Raw genomic sequence first — 24,754 nt, 5'->3', positions numbered from 1 at the left:
TTAAGCTTTTTAAGTAACTGGTTGTTTTCGTATGGTATCAGAGCAAAGGTCAACCCTTGATGGTAAAAATCCACATGCAATGGCCAAATCCAAAAGAGGGACCACATGTGCCACGTGTAGGCCAACCCTAAAAAAGAGGGGCCACAAGTGAGGGGGACTATTAAAGTATAAAAGATTAACGCCATCTCCAACGACTTAAGCTTTTGGAGTAACTGGTTGTTTTCACAGCAATCTTTCATTTTGTATTGAGGAATAGTATATATATACTAGTAAAAAACCCCGTGCGATGCACGGGCCGACAAAGAACTGTACAGACCACATCATAAGTTGATCCAAACCGTCCATGTGATGGAACACAACATAAATAGGTTGTGCCCCAAAAATCATTTCCATAGGCTGATCCTAGCCCTCCAATCTATAGAGGTTTCCATAATATGTTGTTCCTCTTAAATCGGATGGTTAAGATCACCCTATAAATTTTTTATTAAAAAAGCATAAAGGAGGGGGGTAAGATTGAAATTATGTGGCTTTATAGGTTGATCCAAACCGTCCATGTGATGGAACACAACATCAATTGGTTGTGCCCGTAAAATCATTTCCATAGGTTGATCCTAGCCCTCTAATCGATATAGGCTGATCCTAGCCCTCCAATCGATAGAGGTTTCCATAATAGTTGTTCCTCTTCAGGTGCCCGGAATCCGTCAATATTTTGCAAGTGTCCTGCATGAGTAATATAAAGTAGTTCTTTCGTCATTGTCATATGTCTTTACCTCTTCTCGGTAGTTTTTTTCCGTAATTGTCATAGGCAGGGTCCTGTGTCGGTACTTTTCGTATGTAGATTCTGATTTTACCCTCACATAGATAGTATGTACAGATATGTGGGGAGGGCAAAAAACGGTAAAAATCATCCACACTAACGTGTTAAATGGACAATAATTCTTCCTTTTCTCTTCTGCTATATATATATATATATATATATATATATATATATATATATAGAGGAAAGTGTTTCTACTCGGTCCCCTAGATAAGCTTATCTACTCCTCCCTTTAAAAAAATACAGTGGGCCCACGCTGTTTGGATGATCCAAAGCATTCATTTGATAGGTCTTAACATAGATAGGGTGTGCCCAAAAAATCAGCACCAAAGGGTCATCCTAGCCCTTCGTTTTGTAGTGCCTTGTGGTGCCCAGAATTGACACATATAAACGTCCACGTTTATATGCGTCCATTTTGGACACGGTGTGCCCAACAAAACGAAGGGCTAGGATGACCCTTTGGTGCTGATTTTTTGGGCACACCCTATCTATGTTAAGACCTATCAAATGAATGCTTTGGATCATCCAAACAGCGTGGGCCCACTGTATTTTTTTAAAGGGAGGAGTAGATAAGCTTATCTAGGGGACCGAGTAGAAACACTTTCCTCATATATATATACTAGTAAAAAACCCTGTGCGATGCACGGGCCGGCAAAGAACTGTACGGACCACGTCATAGGTTGATCCAAACCGTCCATGTGATGGAACACAACATAAATAGGTTGTGCCCCAAAAATCATTTCCATAGGCTAATCCTAGCCCTCCAATCTTTAGAGGTTTCCATAATTCCTCTTAAATCGGATGTTTAAGATCCCCTATAGATTTTTTATTAAAAAACCATAAAGGAGGGGGGTAAGATTGAAATTATGTGGCTTTAATGGGTGCCTTTGTTAAAAAGCATAAAGGAGGGGGTAGGATTGAAAATATGTGGGTTGAATGGGTGCATTTGTTAAAAAAAGTGATGTGTAATTCTCATAGAATTTTCAAAAAATTCTCTTCTTTTCTCTTCTGCTATATATATATATATATATGAGGAAAAGGATTGTACGCTCGAGTGTACCTAACCTTAGGTACGCTCGAGTGCCAAATCACATGGGTCCCAATTTTTTTTTGGTCATCTAAACCATTCATTTGCAAGGCCCCATCATAGATAGGGTGTGTACCAAAAATCAGCACCATTGAATCATCCTAACCCCTCCAAAAGTGGAGTGCAAAATGGGCAGATTTGTGGACAAACAGTGTCTGTCCATTTTGACCTCCACAAATGGATGGGTTAGGATGATCCTATGGAGCTGATTTTTGGTATGCACCCTATCTATGATGGGGCCTTGCAAATGAATGGTTTAGATGATCAAAAAAAATATGGGACCCATGTGATTTGGCACTCGAGCGTACCTAAGGTTAGGTACACTCGAGCGTACAATCCTTTTCCTCTATATATATATATATATATATATATATATATATATATAGAGAGAGAGAGAGAGAGAGGAAAAAGATTGTGCGCTCGAGCGCACTCGAGGGCCCAATCACATGGGTCCCACATTTTTTGTGGTGATTCAAAACATTCATTTTCAAGGCCCCATAATAGATAGGGTGTGTAACAAAAATCAGCTCTATTGGATCATCCTAACCCCTCCAAAAGTGGAGGGCAAAAATGGGCAGATTTGTGGCAAACGGTGTCTGTCCATTTTGCCCTCCACTTTTGGATGGGTTAGGATGATCCTATGGAGCTGATTTTTTGTACACACCCCATCTATGTAAGGGCCTTTCAAATGAATGCTTTGGATCGTCCTAACAAAGTGGGCCCACATGTGATTGGGCCCTCGAGCGCACCATAAGCTTGGTGCGCTCAAGCGCACAATCTTTTTCCTCATATATATATATATATATATATATATATATGACATGTTTACAATCTTTAATTTTAGTTCCTGCAGAAGGCTTAAACTTGTATATTTGGTTTTAGTATTGCAACCATAAATGATTGACTATGATAGCCACACCTTGAGATTTCGGACAAGTTCTGGTTCCAGGGCGTGACATATATTGTGACAACCAAAGTGCCACAAAGTTATCACATGATCCAGTCTTCTCAGTGAGGACTAAGCATGATGAGAATGACTAATACTACATTTGTGAGATAGTGGAAAGTGGCAAAATCTCTCTACTCTATGTCACAAATCATGAATAAACCATAGATGCCTTCCCCAAAAGAGTTGTGGTTGACCGTCACCATCATTGAGTGAACAAGCTTAACAAGTCTTGTAGACAAAGTTAGCTTGACAAAAAAGTTGTAAAAATGGTTGTGATTAGTAAAAGGGTTGTTTTGGTCAATTTGAGCAACAACATACAAATATGAGTTGATATCTCCACATACAGATATGACTTCTATTCTACATTTTACAATTAATGAATCAAAAAATGAGTTGAGACTCCAAAATTTCTCTCCACTTCTTTTCTCTATATTTGTGGCTCATCGTATTCAAGAGACATTTTACATTGAAAATGTAACAATCAATTAGGTCATTAAAAACACATGTTAAAAATTGTGAAAAAAAAAACAATTCAAATTTTGCTACATGAAACTTACTGGATGATTACAACACTTCCTCAATTGCATAAGCAAGAAGTTCAAGATTAACTTCCGTCCTACACAGCAAGAAAATTTAGTAAGAAATCCAGAAACGTAAAAGGAAAAAAATGGCAAATGTCAAATAATTGAAATATTCAAAGCTAGCAATGAAAGCTATTAGTCTCAATCCTTTTATTAAAAGATTGGGCCAAGTTTAATTTCAATTAGGGGAACGAAGGGGAATTCCTGGATTACAAGATATCCAAGGTATCCACAGCTATGAATTCGAATTTGATCTCTTTCCATACATGAAAATGTCTGAAATATAGAAATTCATATGTGATATATATATATATATATATATATATATATATATATATATGAGAAAACGGTCCTACACATATGTGTAGATAAGTTATCTACAAACTAGCTTAAAATACAGTGGGGGCCACATTATTTGGGTGATCCAAACCATTCATTTTTAAGGCCCTCACATAGATAGGGTGTCCACAAAAAATCATCATCCTAACCATTCGAATTGTGGAGGCAAAAAATGGACTAATTTGTGAAGGTTTAAAGACATCCATTTTACCTCCACAAATCGTACGGTTGGGATGATCCTATAGATCTGATTTTTTGTAGACACCCTATCTATGTGAGGGCCTTTAAAATGGATGGCTTGGATCACCCAAACAATGTGGGCCCCCATTGTATTTTAAGCTAGTGTGTAGAGAACTCTCTACACATATGTGTAGGAACCGTTCTCTCTCTCTCTCTCTCTCTCTCTCTCTCTCTCTCTCTCTCTCTCTCTCTATATATATATATATATATATATATATATATATATATATACTGATTTTTGGTACACACCCTATCCATGGAAGGGCCTTCCAAATGAATGCTTTGGATGCCCCCAAAAATGTGGGGCCACATGTGTTTATCGCTAGAGCTCAGATAAGCTTATCTGAGAGAGAGAGAAGGGTTTCTGCGCTCGAGAGCAAATAAGCTTATCTGCGCTCGAGTGTAAAAACAGGGGTGGGCCCACATTTTTGGGGGATCCAAAGCATTCATTTGGAAGGCCCTTTCATGGATATGGTGGCCACCAAAAATCAGCTCCATTGGATTATCTTAGAGTGTCCATTTGTGGGGTGAAAAAATGGGCAGATTAGTGGACAAACAATATCTGTCCATTTTCACCCCCACAAATGGACACCCTATGATGATCCAATGAAGCTGATTTTTGGTACACAACCCATCCATGATGGGGCCTTTCAAATGAGTGCTTGGGATCGCCCCAACAATGTGGCCCCACCCTTGTTTCCTGCTCTCGAGCACAGATAAGCTAAACCCTTTTCTCATACATACATATATATATATATATATATATATATATATATGAGAAAACTGTTGGTGCGCTTAAGCATACCATTTTTTTGGTGCACTTAAGTTGTTATAACGCCTCCCATTCGTTTAAATGTTTGGGTCCCACTAAAGCGCACCAATGGGAGGCGTTATAACAACTTAAGCGCACGAACACTTCTCTCTCTCTCTCTCTCTCTCTCTCTCTCTCTCTCTCTCTCTCTATATATATATATATATATATATATATATATATATATATATATATATAAGCGCCCAATTACATGGGGGCCCACTTTGTTAGGATGATCCAAAGCATTCATTTGAAAGGCCCTTACATAGATGGGGTGTGTACCAAAAATCAGCTCCATAGGATCATCCTAACCCATCCATTTGTGGAGGTCAAAATGGACAGACATTGTTTGACCACAAATCTGCCCATTTTTGTCCTCCCCAAATGGAGGGGTTAGGATGATCCTATGGAGCTGATTTTTGGTACACACCCTATCTATGATAGGACCTTGCAAATGAATGGTTTGGATCACCACAGAAAATGTGGGACCCATGTGATTGGGCGCTTAAGCTCACCAACTCTCTCTCTCTCTCTCTCTCTCTCTCTCTCTCTCTCTCTCTCTCTATATATATATATATATATATATATATATATATATATATATATATATGCATCCCTTCCTTCCGTGGTGACAGGATGAAGGGTATACATTGCAAAGTACCCATGCAAAATTCCAAATAACCAATAAATACTAGTCCCTCAAAAACAAGTAATGGACAGCTTAAAAATAATAATCAACCAACAACCATAAATCCAGCAAGTAACAAACCATCAAGAGCAAAAAGAGAGGGGATCTACCATTATGAAGTCCTTTACTCAACTCGTTGTGGTTCTTCGTTAATAAATTTTTATAGAGCTCTCTCTGGAAGTCCGTAAGGGCACAAGGAACTTCAACCCACTTTTTGGGTGGAATAAATCTTGGTAGAACATCTGACTTCATCCGTCTCAACATCCTAAAATTAAAAATACGTCACTACTTAGTAAAAATATTAAAACATTTCACCCACAATAACATTGCAACATTCACCTTGGTCGTAACAGATCATGAATTTGAGAAACTTTTTCATTAGATTCTCCATTTCCTAGCTCCCTTCCAATATTTGAAAAGGATTCCGCATCAGCCCTTGGATCAGAGAATTCTTCAGGATCAAGGAAATGGAGCAACGCGAAGAGCTCAAGCAATGTATTTTGAAGAGGTGTTCCCTAACAGAGCAACTCACTTTGGTAAATAAAATGCAACACTGATATCACCTATTTACTTAAATTTAGTTGAATTAGTAATGTCTGATTCTTGTAAACCAAAAGTCGCACCATCCTGAAATGTATTTTATATACATAAAAGAATTAAGAAAGAGATAAAATTGAAACATAACAAGGAAGGTCATCCAAGCATGAAAAATTGCAACAAAAAACAAATGTAAATAACGGTAACAATAATAGACCCAAAAAGTAATTTATAGTGTGAGGGCCAAATAGAAACGGAAATTCAATGGCAAACCACAAAGGAAAATTTAAAAACAAAAATAAATTATCACTGATGTAGAAATCAAGAATTTGCTGCTGAATCCAGGAAAAGTTGAAACTTTGATCTATTCCACTCAAGGGTTAGAAGCATACAGACGGAATAGTACAAGGTTTCCACAAATAAGAAACCTAGGAAATTTAAAATAGCTGAATAGTAAAAAATTCGGTAAACACGAACTCTTTCATTGATTTTCGGTAGTAAATGCATCGCATAGAACAGTCAATTACAAGAATCTCCTTTGAAACCGCTAACTTTCTAATCTTAGACAGACAGACTTCCTAAATCAACCCAAGGCACACTCCCTATTTTACCGTGCTAAAAATAAAATAAGAAACTAAGACTACCTGTCATGTACAAAACTTGGCTCCTATCCTTTATGTATCTTAAAATAAACCAAATTACACAAGTGGCTCATGGCCTGTACAAAAACAGTAGTGAATAAAGGCAATTAAAGCTAACCTACTAATATTAACTTATATACATACAATTTAAGAAATACAATTTAGCGTAACCCCACGACTCAAAGACACCATATAATGGTGTACATTTCATATGCAAGCTACTCTGCAATTTTAAACCCAACTTTACTCGTAGCAAGAGAACACGTTTAGGCGCTAAGACAACAAAATTGATACAATAGGATTGTATCCCACAAGTATCCAAACATCACTTATCCTCGATCATAAAATCATCATTGATCAGTGCCACATTGTAAGGTCGTGCATGCTTCTTCGTTGGTATTTGTACTTTCTCAACAAAGGCCTTGGATGCCACAAAAGAATTACTCCTATTAATGACTATCACCTTGCACACCTTATCCCAGCACTTGGACCTTTTGTTTGGAAAATGCTAAAGCGCAACAAATTTTATCCACCTTCAGTAATCACAAAAATGTGCTTCACCACATTAATGAGTCCCCTCATCATCATCGTACCCCACTTCGTCATCAGAAGGATCACCCTCTATTAAATACATTGCCTCATCATTGGGATCGTCACCGTTTTCTTCAATAACAATTGTGCTTGGGGTAACCAGTTGACTTGTGTCCTTGTTCCTTACATTGAAGGTATTGAAAATTAATAAGGCTGATCTTGCTTTGCTAAGTTGTCATGCCCGCCATTGTAGTATCCTTATTGCCAGCCACTTGTTTAGGTCTAGAGATTGATGGCCTATAGGAAACAGCATTTGAAGTGGTTACCCTAAAGGTCCACTCATTATCAGTAGATATTAAACTAGCCATCTCCCCAGCTTGAGATCCAAACCTCTTGAAAGCTAGTCTCAAGTTTTCTTGTATCTTTAATGCCATCTGAAGTGCATTTTAATGCCATCTTTAACCCATTCTAGAAAGGAGAAAGGGTTGGTTGATCATCTTCTCCCACACCACATACTCGCCACAAGCTACTCATCGGGAGAGATAATTGAAAGCATCTCCTGGTCGTGCAGCACATATTAACAGGTTATGTTATCTTGTGGGCAAGCTGAGAAAGTTTGACATCCATATTCCAATTAGAGGAATGTTAAGCATCCGGTCATAGGTAATGATACATGGACATGATTTTAAATTTTGGCCAAAATACCGAAATTTCGAATTTCGCTTGGAACCGACACCAAAACCATCTAAATCCGAAATTCAACCAGAATCCAAAATTTCGGCCGAAATTTCAGAAATTTCATGAAAATGTAATTTTTTAAGAAAAAATTTTAGGCCGAAATTTCGGCACAATAATGAAATTTTCTAATTTTTTTTTTACTGAATTTCTCCAAAATTTCGGTATTCCCGCTATATCCGAAACCGAAATTTTAAACCTTGTATATGGAGGGATGCACATATTAACGGACTGTGCTATTTTGTGGGTAAGCTACGAAAGTTTGACATTCGTGCTACAATTAGAGGGGGAATGTTGGGCAATTCGAGAGGGAATGTTGGGCATCTGGTCATACATATTGGTATCTTGATTGTTTTCTTATTCGTTTGTTTATAGAGGAATGCTAGCAACAAGAGGCTGACCAGCCGCTTGAAATCAGTGGAATCCTTTTCAAGAGAAGATTACCAATGAGGTAACCATTTGAGCCCAAGATTCATAGGAATCTTAAAGCTAGAAGGGATATACCTTCTTGCAAGCCGAGAGAGAGAGAGAGAGAGTCTTCTTACCTTTTTGACCGGTTAAGAGAGAATTGAACGAAAAAAGGGGGCGTATTTATCATTTTGGAATACTTTCCTTAGTTAAAAGGGACACGTTTACCAGTCGGTTATAAACAAATCTATGCCCAGGGACTGTCATTGATACTTAGGCTTGTATCCTGATCATCATACTCAATTATATCCTTAAATCTGGTTTGGAATACATGAAAGCTCAGTTGTTTCAATGTATAACGAGTTGCTTGTGCATCATGATTGAATTCATCTCCAACATTTAGATATGAAGGTTTCTATGAGACTATGGTGTCTTTAGGGATGAATTGATAATAAAAAAAAACAACTCACAAAAAAAAAATTCCTGAGAATTAATTTAGAGGGATATCATCATAAATTGAAGGTCCCACTATATAAAAATTTAATAGGGTTGGTTCAAGTTCTATTCTTTCATGTGTAAAAAATGTAGGAAATTCTAGAACGATTTTTCCTTTCCAAAATTTTCCAAAAAAATTTTGCAATCCAAACTGGACCTTAGTGCAAATTTTGAGTATAATTAGAGAATCTGAAATTGGAATCCTACTAACTGGGCATTGAATGTATGATTGTAGTTGTTCGTTCCAAAACCTTCTGGAAAAATTACATAATTGAAGAGCTCGTTCGATTAACCTTGACTTGGAGATTGAGTGAACCCTTAAAGAGAGATTGAGCGGAAAAGGGGGCTGGATTTATCGTTTGGGATTACTTTTCATAATTTAAAGTGCCAGGTGTACCAATTAGAGCCCCGGTGATTGCAAGCGGCTGGTTAGCCGCGCGTCGCGCATCACTAGCATTCCTCTTGTTTATATAACTTTAGTGCTTCTATGGAAATTTCCTGTGACTAAGGGAGTGAAGCCAAGAAATTGTGTCTCAATAATAAATAATAATGTCGCTAATTGTCATAAAAAAGTTTATGACAATTAATTGTTAACGAGTAATAATTCATAATTCACATAAAAAAACTAATTGTCGCATAAAAGTTTATGTACGATGATTAAAGAAAGCAGTAGAGCGAGAATGTGAAATTTATCTCACAAAGCAATTAATATGTAAATTGTTTTAAAATGCAGAACCTAAGGATTAAAAGAACCACATAGGCATGATAGAACAAAACTTACAGTTAATAGAAGTCGGAAGTCTGTCACATATTGTTTAAGGCAGCTCCCAAGCTTGCAGTCAAGGTTTTTTATCTTGTGAGCTTCATCAACTAGAAAAAATAACAGGAATGGAACGTGATCAAGGCATACGTTTCCAAAATATGAGATCTATATACATACTAAAGATGTAGCATAATATGAAGGCACATAAGTCATACTATCATGATGCAGCATAAGCATTAAATTTGAAAATCAAAAGTAAATCAAATAAAAAAAAAGGAATAGCAAACAACAAATACAAGAAAATAAAATGGTTAAACGGGTCCAAAGATAAACAGGACCAATATGGGCAGCTGTGCATGCGGACACATGCTTTGTGGTCAGGATCAGGACCATTGATTTGGTGGACCAACAGCAGTTCATTCTATCCCAGCCCTTCGCATTACGAATAAATGATCTAGACCCCTTTAACCAGTCCGCAGCCGAAAGAAATGTTACCCCTAAAACTTGACTTCGGATTCTTGAGGCGTTGATCAAGCAGGTAGGAGCATATGATGGAAGCTCACTACAACGCTTGTTAGTTGCCCCCACTAACAAGCATCCCAATTACTAAACATGTGTCCCACAAGTACGGTGAGCCATCAAAATCGCTTTGACCAAGCAGGTAGGAGCTTCGATTGGCAAAAGATGGAAAAGCTCACGACAATGCCTGTTAGTGGCCCCCAGTAACAAGCATCCCAACTACAAAGCATGTGTCCCACAAGTATGGTGACCCATCAAAGTATCGGTTAACCAAGGGTCAATCATTACCTAAGCTCTAAATGAAAGTTAACAGTTGAAAGCCAAAACACCATAGGATAGGATATGAAAATGATTGATGTAGACAATATATTAAACAGATTGTACCGTTAGCTAGTAAGAAGTGAACAGTCCACAGGTATGAAGTAATGCCTCAATAACCAGAATTGGTCACAAGAACCATCAGATAGGAAAGAAAATCAACAGTGTTTCTTTGAACTAAAAATCATAAATTTAGATGAAATAGTTTCTATGAGAGAGAAGAAAGAAAATAAAATATATTCACAAGTAGCCCGTTAAGGAAACTGTACTAAAATAGACACCGAATGGTGTGCTTCCAACAACAGCCATTACGCTTTTGTTTCAAGCCCTGAAACTGCAGACACATTTTACCTAAGAAACTAATAGATAGCTTATGGATGGTTCTTATTCTTAGAACCAATGAGGGTGTGCCCAACAGCCATTACCCTTTTGCGCCAAGCCTGAAATTGCTGGCACTTGTAACCTTAAAAACGAATAGCTAGATGCATCTTATCGATGGTTCTTATTCTAAGGAGTAAGGACCCATAACTATTATATGAGTATTTGGATCTCTCCTTTGAAGGATTGCAATCGTGTCCCATGGGAACACATTAGGGAACTAGGCAATCTCTCCTAAGAAGTGATTGTGTCACTGTGTAGACCAGTGAATGATCAAAACTTGGGGTGGGCCTAGACAGCTCAATTCTATGGTTTCATGTGTGTGGTGATTGTCCTCAAGAGTGTAATGAATTTCAGTAATGGGAGTAGCACTCTCCAACCGCACATTAGTGTCTGTATATAGAAGCATAAGTAGCTTTGGGAAGATGTAGCGGCACTTTATGGGATGAGTTAGTACCACTTCAGATGCTTTGGTCCATAGACGAGAAGTTTGTGTGGTTCGGAATATGTGGATTGGGAACTGTGACAAACCCAAACTGTAATACACAAAGGCCAGGAAAAAAACCATGCTTTGGGTCTCAAACATAATTGCTACATGGCACAGAAGTCATCGAAATAGGATTCGTTGGGTTTCTAAAATGTTCATTACAGGAGTTATGTTCAGCACTCAATAATCCATCTGAAAGCAATTCATACTAATGAAGAGGAAAGAAAGAGAGAACAGGATAAGACGAATGAAACGAGAGAATTCGTTGGAGGTCATGGAGTTGTAAGTCTAACCCCGCGAAGTAAAGTTCCACGAATCACATAAAATGCAATTACGAACCTTTAATGATGGTCCCATCCTAATTCTGTAAGTAAAACATAAAGTGATAGAAGTATATAAAAATATAAATATACATCAACTTAAACCAAATTAATCTAGACTCAACTAAACTCAACTCAACTAAGCCTTTGTCCCAAACTGGTTGGGGTCGGCTAACGAATCCTTTAGAAAATTTTCATGAAGAAAGTGAAAGAATCTACCCGGCTCAAATTGACTAAGTCTAATCCTGACACTAGTTGGGTTTGTCTACATGGATCATTTTCTTCCATTCTCTCCTATCCAAGGTCATGCTCTCTGTTATGTTCCTAGCCATCAAGTATTTCCTCATTGTTTCTACCCAAGTTGCTTTCAGTCTGACCCTACCTCTTTTTCCTCCATCAACTTGGCACGAGACACTTCTTCCCACTGGAGCATCCAAAGGCCTACGTTGGATATGCCCAAACCATCTTAAGCGGTGCTCTCTCATCTTCTCATCAATTGGTGTCACCCCCACCTTTTTACGGATGTCTTCATTTTTAATTCTATCTAACCTTGTGTGGCCGCACATCCATCTAAGCATTCACATCTCCGCTACACTCATCTTATGCATATGCTACTTCTTGGTGGCCCAACATTCTGATCCATACAGCATGGTTGGCCTCACAATTGTCTTATAAAACTTTCCCTTCAACTTGGTAGGTATTTTATGGTCGCACAGAACTCCTGAAGCATGCTTCCACTTCAACCAACCTGCTCTTATTCTGTAGTTAACATCCTCTTCGATCTCTCCTTCCTTATGTAGGAATGAACCAATATAGCGAAAGATATCTCTCTTAGGTACCTGATGTCCAGTCATATTTACTACATCCTCGCCCCGCCTCCTTACATTGCTAAAGTTGCACTCCATATATTGTCTTAGTCCTACTCAGACCCAGAGCACAAATATAAACCATGCCCAGCTTGGAACACATGCTAAAAACTAACTTCGACTAAGCTTTGAAAACATATCCACTAGCTGATCTTCTAACATCACATACAAAATTGGTATTAGATTGCTTGTGACTTCACGAACAAAGTGACAACCTGTTTCAATATCCTTGTCAAAAATTGAACTTATCTCTTCCATAAGAGTCTCTAACCACAGAACTCGCATGTGGTATGAGAAAACATATGATAGTCTTCACATCAGTTATTGCTTTCACAGCCTCCACTGACTCTCAACCACATCAGGGACATCTTGCACAGCAGGAACATAGTACAGTCTTCATCTAAACAGCCTCACAAGGAATTACATCATTTTCAAATCAGCACCTTACTAGCTTTAGATTGACTAAAACACACCACGACAAAACTAAACAGAGCACCCCATGGGATGTCTGTTTACAAAAGGTAGAGGAAAGTTCTAGGTTTCCAAGAAGGAATGATATCGAATATAAGAAATAAGAGACTAGGATTTTGATGGATGTGACGGAAACATGGATACGGTTAGAACTCACAAATGAATAGGATTAGAGCTAGAGATTCTAGTTGAATTAGGGTTGGAAACAGAGTTAGGATTTCTAAATTGAGATAGGAAGCAATTAGGGATTCAAGGATTAGGGTTAGAATTTCGAATAGGCTTATAACTAAGGGTTTGAAGGAATTAGGGTTCGAAATAAAGACAGTAGTGCTATCCATTACTAAATCTGAGGAACTATAAATCAATGAAAATAAAAAACAATTAAGAACCATAGAAAATAAAAAATATTTAACAAGAAATGTTAGCAAATAAATGATTTACCAACTTGCATCAAACACTAAATAAGAAGATAATATGATGGCATAATGAAATTGAATTGCACTCATCATTCCATGCAAGCATAATGTCCTTCCGTAATAAATCCATCGTGCCATTCTATGAGAAGAAAAAAAACCAGAAGTAAACAAGAATGAGAGCAGCTTACTAATAATGGCAGACCACTTAAACTTCCGCAAAACAGAGTTATCCAAAAGAACTTGCTCGTAGTTCGTAACCAGAGCATCAAAAAGAACACACTTTTCAGATGAGTACAGTTCATAGGCCCGGATACACCGACGTGAAACTTTCTCCCCTTGATAAATGACCACATTAAGCTCCTCCGCCCAATGGCGAAATTCCTAAATTAAGAGATAAGGATACCGATGTCATCCTAAAGCAAAAGTAAGACAAGCAATAATCATGCGAACAATTACCCGGGTATATTTCAAACACTGGTTCCATTTTCAAAAAGGTGAAAAGTGACAGGTGAATCTGTTATATTTCAACAGCTTAGTCATATTGAAGACAACAGCAATCTTCCAAGGAAAACCTTCTTTCTTGTATATCACGTGTTCACAAATTCAAGAAATTGGGACAAGAAAAAAAAAACAAAAAAGTCAACTCATTCCACTAGGGTCAACAGACTCAACGACACAATAGTCTTCATTCTTATAAAGAGTCATTCTTTCCATTAATATTTTTAAGGTTATAAAATTGAAAAAAAAAAAAAAAAAGTCTCATTAATAATAGCGTTGCCATTCAAAAAATGAAAATAGAAAAAAATGTGCATAAAAATTGTAAATATTCATGCAGACTGTAAATATCTAGGCTTCAGGAAATCCTTAACATGAAATACGTCCATCCATATGCTCATGCTGCACACAGACAACCATGATCCATTACAAAATAGTATATATGCACTTTTATGTTTTAATTTTAGTAAACTAAAAGAACTAAACTACACAGTAAAACACCACAAAACTGTTTCTAGATAACCAACTTATGCAAACTAGAGCTGCTTAGCTAAAAAACTCAACAGTAAGACAGCATGATAAACATGTTATGATTTGTGGACATAGACACGAGTGTCGCGTGTGGACACAGACACCGAGTGTCGGACAAGGCAAACCACCAAAATTTAGAAAAGGGGACACGGCTAAAATGGAAAGTATACATAATCATAAAATGTGGATATGGAATCTTGTGTCGAGTTTTGACACGGATAAGAGTTGTCTAACATGGCAACATCTAAAAATCTAGAAATGGTGACCTAGGAAGCACGGGTACTCTCCCGGGGCTCCCGCACCCGCACCCGACACGTATGGGGTGCGGGTACGTCCGGGTACGCCCCGGGTACGTCCGGGGTACGTACCCCAATTATTATTATTTTTTAAAAAAAAACTAGTTTTGGTGGTTGGGTGCGTGTCGGGTGCGCACCACACATACCCGACACGTCCTGCTTCTAGTACAAAAGTAAATGTCTTTACTATTTTATTGTCCATTTACTTAAGATTTACATGTAAATAACGGAATACCCCCCTTTTGGAATTATTAAAAATAGTTTCAACACCCAAATCTAAAAGGAAAAAAAGTCAACTCTCCAGTTCTAGTACAAAATTCAAAGAAAAAGGGTCGGGTCAAAATTTTAACTTTCTTAACTTCCAAACGGTGGAGTATTTTTCAAATTTTAAAAATTGATAAAATCTATTTTGTCCAAACATTATTAAATCCCAAAAGTCCGGTAAAAAAATCTCATAATTTGGTCTCTAAAAATTATTCATCTTGTCAGGCACTGGTCAACACACTGGTGACAGACTTTTTTTCTAATGAATGATGTATTGATACCTCATGTTATGAAATATGGAACTTAATCACTTATGAAATGACAAGTAATATTAGAATTTTCCATTTTGGGGATGTTATTGTTATTTGATTGCTCTACAATTTTTATTTTTATTTTAATTTTTATAAATATATAATAAAATATTAAAATATATTATTATATTCGGCGTACCCGAACGTACCCGCACCCGATTTTTTTGGCAAATCACGTACCCGTGTCGTGTCGTACCCGCACCCCGTACCCGTGCTTCATAGATGGTGACACACACATACATATAAAATAACTAATTACTACAATAATGTGTAATAATATAAATATGATATTCATTGAACAAACTAACAAATCTTAGAATTAATCAACTATAATAAAAAACAAACATGAGATAATCAAATATCAACGCATTCATCAATTTCATCTGATTCACTTCCATCTCCAACATAAAATGAGAAAGGGAGACCAATATGATACAATGAATACAAAATTGGAACAAGAGTTTGTTTAGGGATTTAGGTTGAGGGGCGGGGATGTAATAACAAATATTAGTTAAAGAAGAGTTATTAATAAAAGAAGAATTTATAATAAAAGAAGAGTTTATAATAAAAGAGGTAAACACAATATTCTATAATAAAATAGGATATCACACTTGACACGGTACAAAAATTTTGTCCACACGCCCACGTTAAGTTTAACATTCCTAGCAGTACATTTAAAAGTGTCCAAAGGAGTGTCGACATGTGTGGACTTGCGTGTCGTGTCGGACATGGCACAACATGTGCCATCAATAAATTCAAAGTGTTGGCTAAATCATAGTAAACATGTGCAGTTTCAAGAACATCACAAATTCACATTCATTCAATCCAATAACACTCTGTTTCCTTTCATATAAACATTTATTTTAGGGAAAAAACTTATAGATTTGTGCGTTATTAGAATACAAACAAATCGTAATTTTCTTTACTAATTTTGGAGTTGATCATTTGGATTGGAAAAACTAGGTCTAAGGAGCAGTTTGATATGCGATAGAAAGGCTGGAATAAGGAAACCGCTCACCCGCAAAAGAGAGAGAGAGAGAGTGAAATTGCGCTCAGGCTTGTTTCCAGGCATAAGGTGGAAAAGAGACTAAGCAGGGTCAAAAGCTCCTCTATACTCGAATGTGAAACCAAACATATCCAAGGGCAGAAAGTTAAAAATATAACTTCAAAATCCATGATGAATCAAGCCCTTTACTTAGTCTCTTCCAAAATACAAACAAACGACATCAGGTCTTGTAGATGCAGATATAAATATACAGCATTACTGTCTTAAATCTCTAAAAAAATCATTACCTATGCCATAGGCCTAATCTTTAAGAAAGAAACACGTCAAACTCAGAGCACCTCTCTGCTTTTATACCAAGTTGAAATTAAAACAGGATGTTGTTAGGGTTAGAGAGAAGTGGAAGAAGAAGAGTTGTTGGACAAATAAGGGAGAGCAATACATCTCAAATAAATCATTGAATTAATATCATATTTCTAGGAGTAGTTAAGAAGATGGACTTAGTTAAGATTAAATCAGTTAATTAACAATGTTCTGAAGATGAAATCAGTTAAGTACTAAAGTTTTGCATCCAAAAGAGGTAACAGACCACAATAAATGCTAAGAAGATTAAGTAAAGCTTTTGACACATCTCATTAGCTTTCCTAAGGCTTGGTGTTTTGCTACTCCGCCTAAAACAAATTATTGTTGCAGTCCAATTTCTCGGACTTAGATGCCTTTGGAAGCTCAAATCAAACTTATAGCATTTCCCAAAGGACAAAGCCTACCAAGCATCAACTTCTCTGTAAAAGATTCAACATTGACTCGCACTTTAGAGAGATCAAATTTTCCTAATTATTTGAGATCTTCCATGTTTATACTTCATTAAAGTAAAATTAGAAAGTGCTGCAAGTTTTATAGTATTTGGCGGAATTTTTTGTAATAGTTTTTTGTTTCTTCAAGAAAAAAATAAAAACATAACTAAATTGAAAGTTGAAAGCAAAAAATAGAAGAATAGCTATATATTAGCTGCTTTGTCATACATAATGTTTCATCATCATAATAACAATGTAGACTATTGAGGTGAATCTTGACTAATGTGACATATGTATGACACGTAAAATGTAATCATTCAATAAGTTGTGATTCAAGAAAGTTTCTGAACTGAAGTTAGATTTTGACACAGGGCACGATTTCAAATGTGGACACATATTTCTACTCAAAAGAACATGGATATAAATCAGCAAACCACAACATGAGTGTATCACATTAAAGACTAAACAGTTGAGATTATAGCCGTGGGATGACGTAGGATGGATCACACTTGTATGGAGGTTATCTATAAACTGGAACAAGGGTAAAAGACTATCAAGTTTGGGACATTCAGGATTATGAAGAGGATAATAACAAAAATTTAGCAAATCTGGACAGCGTGCAACTCCTATGATTTGACAATGAAAATATGGTTAAACAATAGAGATGTTAAGACTATACATGAGTAAATTTAATTGTATAATCAATCTTAAGTAGCAAAAATGTCAAGAGGACACAATTCTTACAATTGAAAATTTTCAGCAACCCCACAAAGAATGTATTCCAATCATACGTACAAAATCTCAAAAGGTCTCAAAACAATAGCAATATGGCTATGAGGAAGATTCTGGATCACAAAGAAGGCTTTTGGGTAGGTTTAGAGGAGTGCAGACAAATGACGGGAAGTTGCAGATTTATGTCGACATGATGTAGACTATTGTGGTAGGGAATAGGTGAAAATGATGGGTCAAAATTAAAGATTATGGGTGAAAAATTAAAGGTTTGGGGTCCTAAAAATGGTGATTACATTGGAAAAATATTTTAAACATGTTTTAAGATAGATTTGGAGGGGTGCATATGTATATCGGGGGGCTGCAGACCTATATCGGGAAGGTGTAAAATTAATTTTGGGACAAAACGAATGGGCCGTATGGCTGGATTTGAATGATGTTTCTAAAGTAGGAAAAATTTTATAAGATTTGAATGATGTTTCTAAAGTAGGAAAATTTTTATAAAGGGTACCTTAGGGTTTCAGATGGACGATAGGAGAAATAATGCAAGAGGGGTTTTTTGGTGAGAGTAATATAAGTTTGGGGTTCCCGGGAAGGTTCTTTATGAGGAAAACCCAAGAAAAGAAAAGAAAAGAAAAGAGAAAATCAATGGAAACAATAAACGACGAGTAATAAGAAGTAATCTACTTATTTCAAGGCTTCACCCAAAGTTTTTTTTTTTTTTTTAAGCATCTCACCGAAGATGAAGAAGAAGAAGAAGAACGATAAGCCTTTCTCCGAGAAGCACTCAATAAAAATATCAAAGTGTACGTCTCTATAACCTCCACAACCAACATGAAGACTCATTTAAAACCCTATAACTAAAAGAAAAACTCTAAGAACCTTATGGAATCCTAAAGGGACCTCATGACATTGGTATCATCTCAAAAGAAAATATGTGGGCCCGTTGGGCATCTAGAATATGTTTGGCAACATATTTGGATCATTTGTACCGTCGGGTCAACAACCTGGGATATCTGGATCAAAGATTCTGGTAATCCATCAAGATCGAAGTCATCTGTCTGTCTCTGTGACTCCTCCGTCGTTGATAAATTCAGAATCCTAAATCTGGATCCACATCACAGGGTGATCTTGTTGATCCAAAATCAACTAAACAATCAAAGACTAATCATCCTTTTACAATACCTAATGGAGTCAAACAAGAATGATCCATTAAATAATACAAGCCAATATTCACTACAACAAGCACAAACTTCTGACAAAATGCTATCAGCTTCAGATTTGAAATGATAAAAAGATAGGTAGTAAACCTAATGTGAAGTAAAACTTGACATGGGTAATTGATTCATTACAGTTAAAACTTAAGAACATAATGAAGAAACGGTGAATTTGGTTACTAACCTTCCCCCAATGGAAGAGAATACTTTTAGGGGCAATTATTAGGACCGGATGGTTGGTAAGCTTCTCCTGCTTCATGCAATGGACAAAGCAAACGACTTGGACAGTTTTGCCCAGTCCCATTTCATCTGAATGACAAGCAGATTCAGATCAACGCATCATGATAGTTACGATTCCTTTTGAGTAACCACTATCAAAAAATTAGAGGGCAAAAAGGAAATGAACATACAGTTGTATTATGTGAGTGCAATCACGTTGTACCACGACAAAAGGATACGTGTGTGTGTGTGTGTGTGTGTGTGTGTGTGTGTGTGTGTGTGTGTCTATATATAAGGCAAACAAGTAATGTAGTATGTCAAACAAGTAAAATTCTTGAAAGCTCATCAGTTCTTTCAGCAAATTAGGAAAAAAAAACATTCACACAGCCAAACATACTGAACAGTGCTTCTCAATAAGCATTATCCAAGGTAAGAAAACTTTTTTTCTTTGTTTTGAAAAAGTAAACTGTATGATAAGAGGTGAGAGAGAAAAAAATCATCTACATTGGGTTGCAGAAATTGCTCCACTAGGATTACATCTCTATGGCCCTCGCCCTTAGCAAATGGCTCCGCCAATTCATTTGCACATGCAATGAGAAAAAAATTCTTGTAACTAAATTAATCGACAATCTTATCTATTATATGTGCCAATCCATGAGGCACTAGGCTATGCCTCCTAACCTGAATTATAATGAATGCATAATCTCCCTCAACCCAAAGGTTTCCCTCAAGCTTCTCGGAAAATAAGGATCCCCGTAAGGAGCGCCGAAACTACCAATTGTGGAAATTCATCACTCACAAGAGCGAAATGTCATTAATATCTCAATGAAAATACATCCAATCAAACTATTTTATAAGTGAAGCACAAACAATTAGTGAAGTCCCAAACAGGTAAATTAGAACATAAAAATCAGCATATTGGTATGGAATCAAGGGAAAGATAGGGGGCATATAGAGTGAAAAGATAGCTAAAAAGCAAAGTCGATCTTTAGGGAATTTTGATTGGGATTGCTTGGGGACAACAAAATTTTGAACATCGAAATAAATACTAAAAAGAAAAGGATCTCAAAGAGACAATTAGTGGGCAAAGAATAGCTAAATTAAAAAAAGCCAAAAAATAATAAGGGGTTAGCAAGAGAGGATTATTGTGAAATAATGGAAAGTAGATGAGAAATTATCAATGGGAATTAGAAATCATTAGGTGAACACGAAATTACTCATGCGGGAGGAATAACCATTGAAACAGGAATGGCACAACTGGTATAGCAGACACTACTCAGAATAGGCATCTGAGTTCCACATTCCCCACATTTCATGTTTATAGTCATCATCTAATGATAGGACAAACATCGAGAGCTATACATTGGGCAAGAGGGAAATTATACATGGAGACCAATCATGAAGTATAATGGCTTACTGCTTATTCTCCCGTTGAAGCCATAAGTGCAACAAAAGGCATCAGGTGAAGCACTAATACATCGGTACAGATGATGCTCACTTGGTTACAACACCTCACATAATATAAAAAAAAGAGATAAAAGACTTTGGTGAAGGCTCAAAGACAATAATAACCATATAGAGTACAGCAACTTCAAGAATAGTCAAAGCAAGTGACTAAGTTATTATATGATTGGTGTCACCATGTTCATCACATCACTCTTCAGATGAATTATCTGGAGGGACCATACTTTTAAATTTCGGCAAAAATACAAATCTTGGCCGAAATATTTCGGTTTTGGCCAAGGCCGAAACGAAATACACCATGTATCCGATTTTTAAAGGATTTCGGTGAAATTTCGCTATCTTGGTACCTAAGAGGGATATCTTTCACTGTCTTGGTTCAATTCTACATAAGGAAGGAGAGATTGAAGAGGATGCAAACCAGAGAATAAGAGCAGGTTGGTTGAAGTGGAAGCTTGCCTCAGGAGTTCTGTGCAACCACAAAATCCCTACCAAGTTGAAGGGAAAGTTCTATAAGACAGCTGTGAGGCCAGCCATGCTGTACGGCTCATAATGTTGGGCCACCAAGAAGCAGCATGTGCATACGATGAGTGTAGCAGAGATGCAAATGCTTAGATGGATGTGCGGCCACACAAGGTTAGATAGAATTAAAAATGAAGACATTCGTAAAAAGGTGGGGGTGGCACCAATTGAGGCGAAGATGAGAGAGCACCGTTTAAGATGGTTTGGACATATCCAACGTAGGCCTTTGGATGCTCCAGTGAGAACAGGCAACTCGTGCCAAGTTGATGGAGCAAAAAGAGGTAGGGGCAGACCAAAAACAGCTTGGGTAGAAACAATGAGGAAAGACTTGATAGCTAGGAACATAACAGAGAACATGACCTTGGATAGGATAGAATGGAAGAAAATGATCCACGTAGACGAAACCAACTAGAGCTAGGATTAGAGTCGGATAGATTCCTTTCACCTTCTTCATGAAATTTTTCTAAAGGATTCATTTAGCTGACCCCAACTAGTTTGGGAAAAAGGCTTTATTGAGTTGAGTTGAGTTGAGCCGAAATTTCAAATTCCTAGTTTTCACTGGTTGAAATTTTGTTTTTGGCCCATAATTAGAAAATTTCCACAGAAATGTTAAAGATTTCCGCAGAAACTTTAAAGATTTCCACCAAAATTTTAGACATTTCAACGCAAATTTTAAAAATACAGGAATTTTTAAACTAATTTTACATGATTTCGGCACAACTTTCCACCGAAAACTAAACATTTCGATTTCGGTGAGGCCAAAACCGAAATTTAAAAGCTCGGAGGCAATAGATAGAAGCCTTGCAAAGAGGCAGGAGATCGCCAATACCAAATCCATCTTAAAATACCAATATAAGCAACGAATATGCCATCCATGATTAAATAGTAGCCACATATAGCAAAGGTGGAGCAACTTCACTAGAGATCTGATAGCAACTCAAAAATATTTGATTGGCAATGGCAGCTGTAACAACGTTTATATAATCCTGCAGATTGCTTTCGAATTTCGCTATCAAGTATCTGAGGTATCATAAGAACTCTCTTGCGATTGGAGTCGGTCGTTCTAAGCAAGGCATCTTCATTTATCAATGCAAGTTTTAGATATCCCTAATGAGAGTAATTACTAGGAGCAAAGCCTTGTTGAAAGGCCTCTTGAGGTTACTCATCAGTTCTTTGTTAAGACTACATCTCCTCTAAATGATATTTCCAGGTATCAACAGCTGGTTGGAAAGCTTATACACTTGACGATCACATGCACGGACATTGTATAAGACGTGAGTATAGCTAGTTCATGCATTTACCATGTCTTCATCATTAGGGACTTGTTTACCACATAGTTCACTGTCTCAAAGGATCCCCAACAAAATATTAGTTGTACCGAAATCATGGACACCTGGAGGTGATAGGATACTATGATGCAGACTGGGCAGGAACCCTAGAAGATAAGAAATCAACCAATGGCTATAGTATGTTTGTTGGCGGTAACCGAGTGACTTAAGGGAGCCTGAAATAGCTAGCAGCAACTCATTTGTCAGTTGAGGCTGAGAATAGATCCATGGCTCGTGCTACTAGCAAGTTAATGAGGCTTCGTTCACTTCTCACAGAGATTGGAGTTGAGGTTTCTACTCCCATGAAAATCATTGTGACGATCAAGTAGTATTCACATTGCTTCTAATCTGGTCCTTGATGAGCAAGCTTTGAGGGCAGGGTTTTAATTTTTAAATTTCCAGCAAAACCAACAAGAAATGATCGATGTTTTTGTTTCCAACTTTCCATCCACCCTGAAATGCATACCGAAACCAAAACTGTATGTGCACTAGTGGTATACTATACTAATATATGTTTTTTTTTTTTTTGAATGAACTATACTAATATATGTTAAACAATTATATTTATATGAAGTGAATATGAAATGGGGTGCGTGTGTTGTGTATAAATATTTATATGATTTACATGAAAAATGTTATATTAATGAATTATCAACAGGACGTGTCACTAGGTGGTCGATGTTGCTAAATTATTGTGGTTGTTTTTTTTTTTGGCTTATGTGATTTTTTGAGTGTATATTTGTCCTTATTCTAGCACTTCGTGACGCCTGATCTTAAATGCCCATCATTTGCACATGTTTCTAGACGCTTCCATGATTTTACAAGATTTCCACCAAAATTTCCATCTAAAACCGACATGTTTCCATTTCCGTCAACACCAAAATGCGTACCGAAACCGAAACCTTAAAAATTGATGAGACATCATATGAAGCAGTAATGCTTTAGCCAACAAGAATTTGCAAAATAATTCTTTAAAATTCAAAAAGTTATATTGAAAACATATTGGTTATAGAAATCTATCTTCCCTATACATAATCATCAATTTGGGAAGAAAGAGCCACAAAGAAAACTGAGAAACTAGTCAACGACCCAAACATAACTCTATAAATTGAGTTATAACACATCTTACCAGACCAAACATTATAAAGAAAAATCGAGTAATTTTAATTTGGGTTAATTCTACAATAAGTGAACATAAAACCACACAACCAAATCCAAATAAACCAAACCAAATTAAAAAAACAGACCAATTACCTATGTCTATGACGAATACCACAACATATCATCATAATATACAAATATTTCAATAATGAATGTTTACAATAGTTGTTAACATTTCCACAAGTTACATTTTCTCATCATTTCCACTAACTTACTAGCTTCGGAAATACTTGCATATAAACAAAAGCAAATGATAAAGTAAACAGTAAAAATATTGTACTTTATACAAACACTACAACCTTTGCCACATCAAATAATAAATAGTTTTCATAAACCAATTAAAATAGAGACCTTAACTCCAACAACCCACCAAATCATAGACAGCTACCACTACAAATATTAGAAGTATAGCATATAACACACTAGCAAAGGATGAAAATTTTGAACTTCCGATGAAAAGGTATAGGGTCTCCAACCTGCAAGGATAACATTCCTCTTGGATATAAAATTATTAAATAACCAACAGAGTCCCCTCATTTGATAGTCATATAGAAGACCACCCTTCAAGTAATCCGGTTGAACATCTAGCACTGGGATATGGGACTTCAAACAATGATTATCATTTCCTTGAATGGCCCTTTGGTGCCTTAGGATAAGCCTACCAACCTCTGCCAACAACTCTTCAGTACAAGATGACTCCCACGTAACATCACTATAATCAAGACCAATCCATTTTACCAGAAATTCGAATTCCTCAATATCACAGTTTGCAAGTGATAAATTATGGATTTCACACAAGTTTTTTGTATTAAACTTCTTCCTACACGCAATGACACGATCTATTTTTAACCACTCTGGCTTCCTGAGATCAATTACAACCATTGCACCGCACACAACTCTGCAAGGAACAAAAAATTCAAGCTGAATCACGCGAGGAAATAAGATGCAAGCAATACTTTGAACACAAGCCCTTATGATAGGAAACTGTAGCATTACCATCTAACATGAAACATAGAGTAAAGGAGC

General features: G+C 36.7%; 1 protein-coding gene across 1 annotated transcript in view; it reads right to left on the bottom strand.

Annotated features, from left to right (window-relative positions):
* LOC143849084 (CHD3-type chromatin-remodeling factor PICKLE-like) overlaps window positions 1–24,754 on the bottom strand; it is a 44,324-nt gene that overhangs the window by 7,852 nt on the left and 11,718 nt on the right. The window contains exons 5-11 of the mRNA XM_077358135.1: window positions 24,205–24,626; window positions 19,222–19,346; window positions 13,586–13,778; window positions 9,641–9,729; window positions 5,852–6,027; window positions 5,623–5,777; window positions 3,411–3,469 (exon numbers count right to left, since the gene is read on the bottom strand). Coding sequence (XP_077214250.1) covers window positions 3,411–3,469; window positions 5,623–5,777; window positions 5,852–6,027; window positions 9,641–9,729; window positions 13,586–13,778; window positions 19,222–19,346; window positions 24,205–24,626 — 1,219 coding nt within the window. The remainder of the gene's footprint in view (window positions 1–3,410; window positions 3,470–5,622; window positions 5,778–5,851; window positions 6,028–9,640; window positions 9,730–13,585; window positions 13,779–19,221; window positions 19,347–24,204; window positions 24,627–24,754) is intronic.

The sequence above is a fragment of the Tasmannia lanceolata genome, unplaced genomic scaffold (assembly GCF_043159265.1).
Source record: "Tasmannia lanceolata isolate RefF3 unplaced genomic scaffold, GAP_Taslan_0.1 ptg000016l, whole genome shotgun sequence".
Taxonomy (NCBI): domain Eukaryota; kingdom Viridiplantae; phylum Streptophyta; class Magnoliopsida; order Canellales; family Winteraceae; genus Tasmannia; species Tasmannia lanceolata.
Note: the sequence above shows the minus strand (reverse complement) of the source record. Positions and strands in the feature narration are given on the sequence as shown.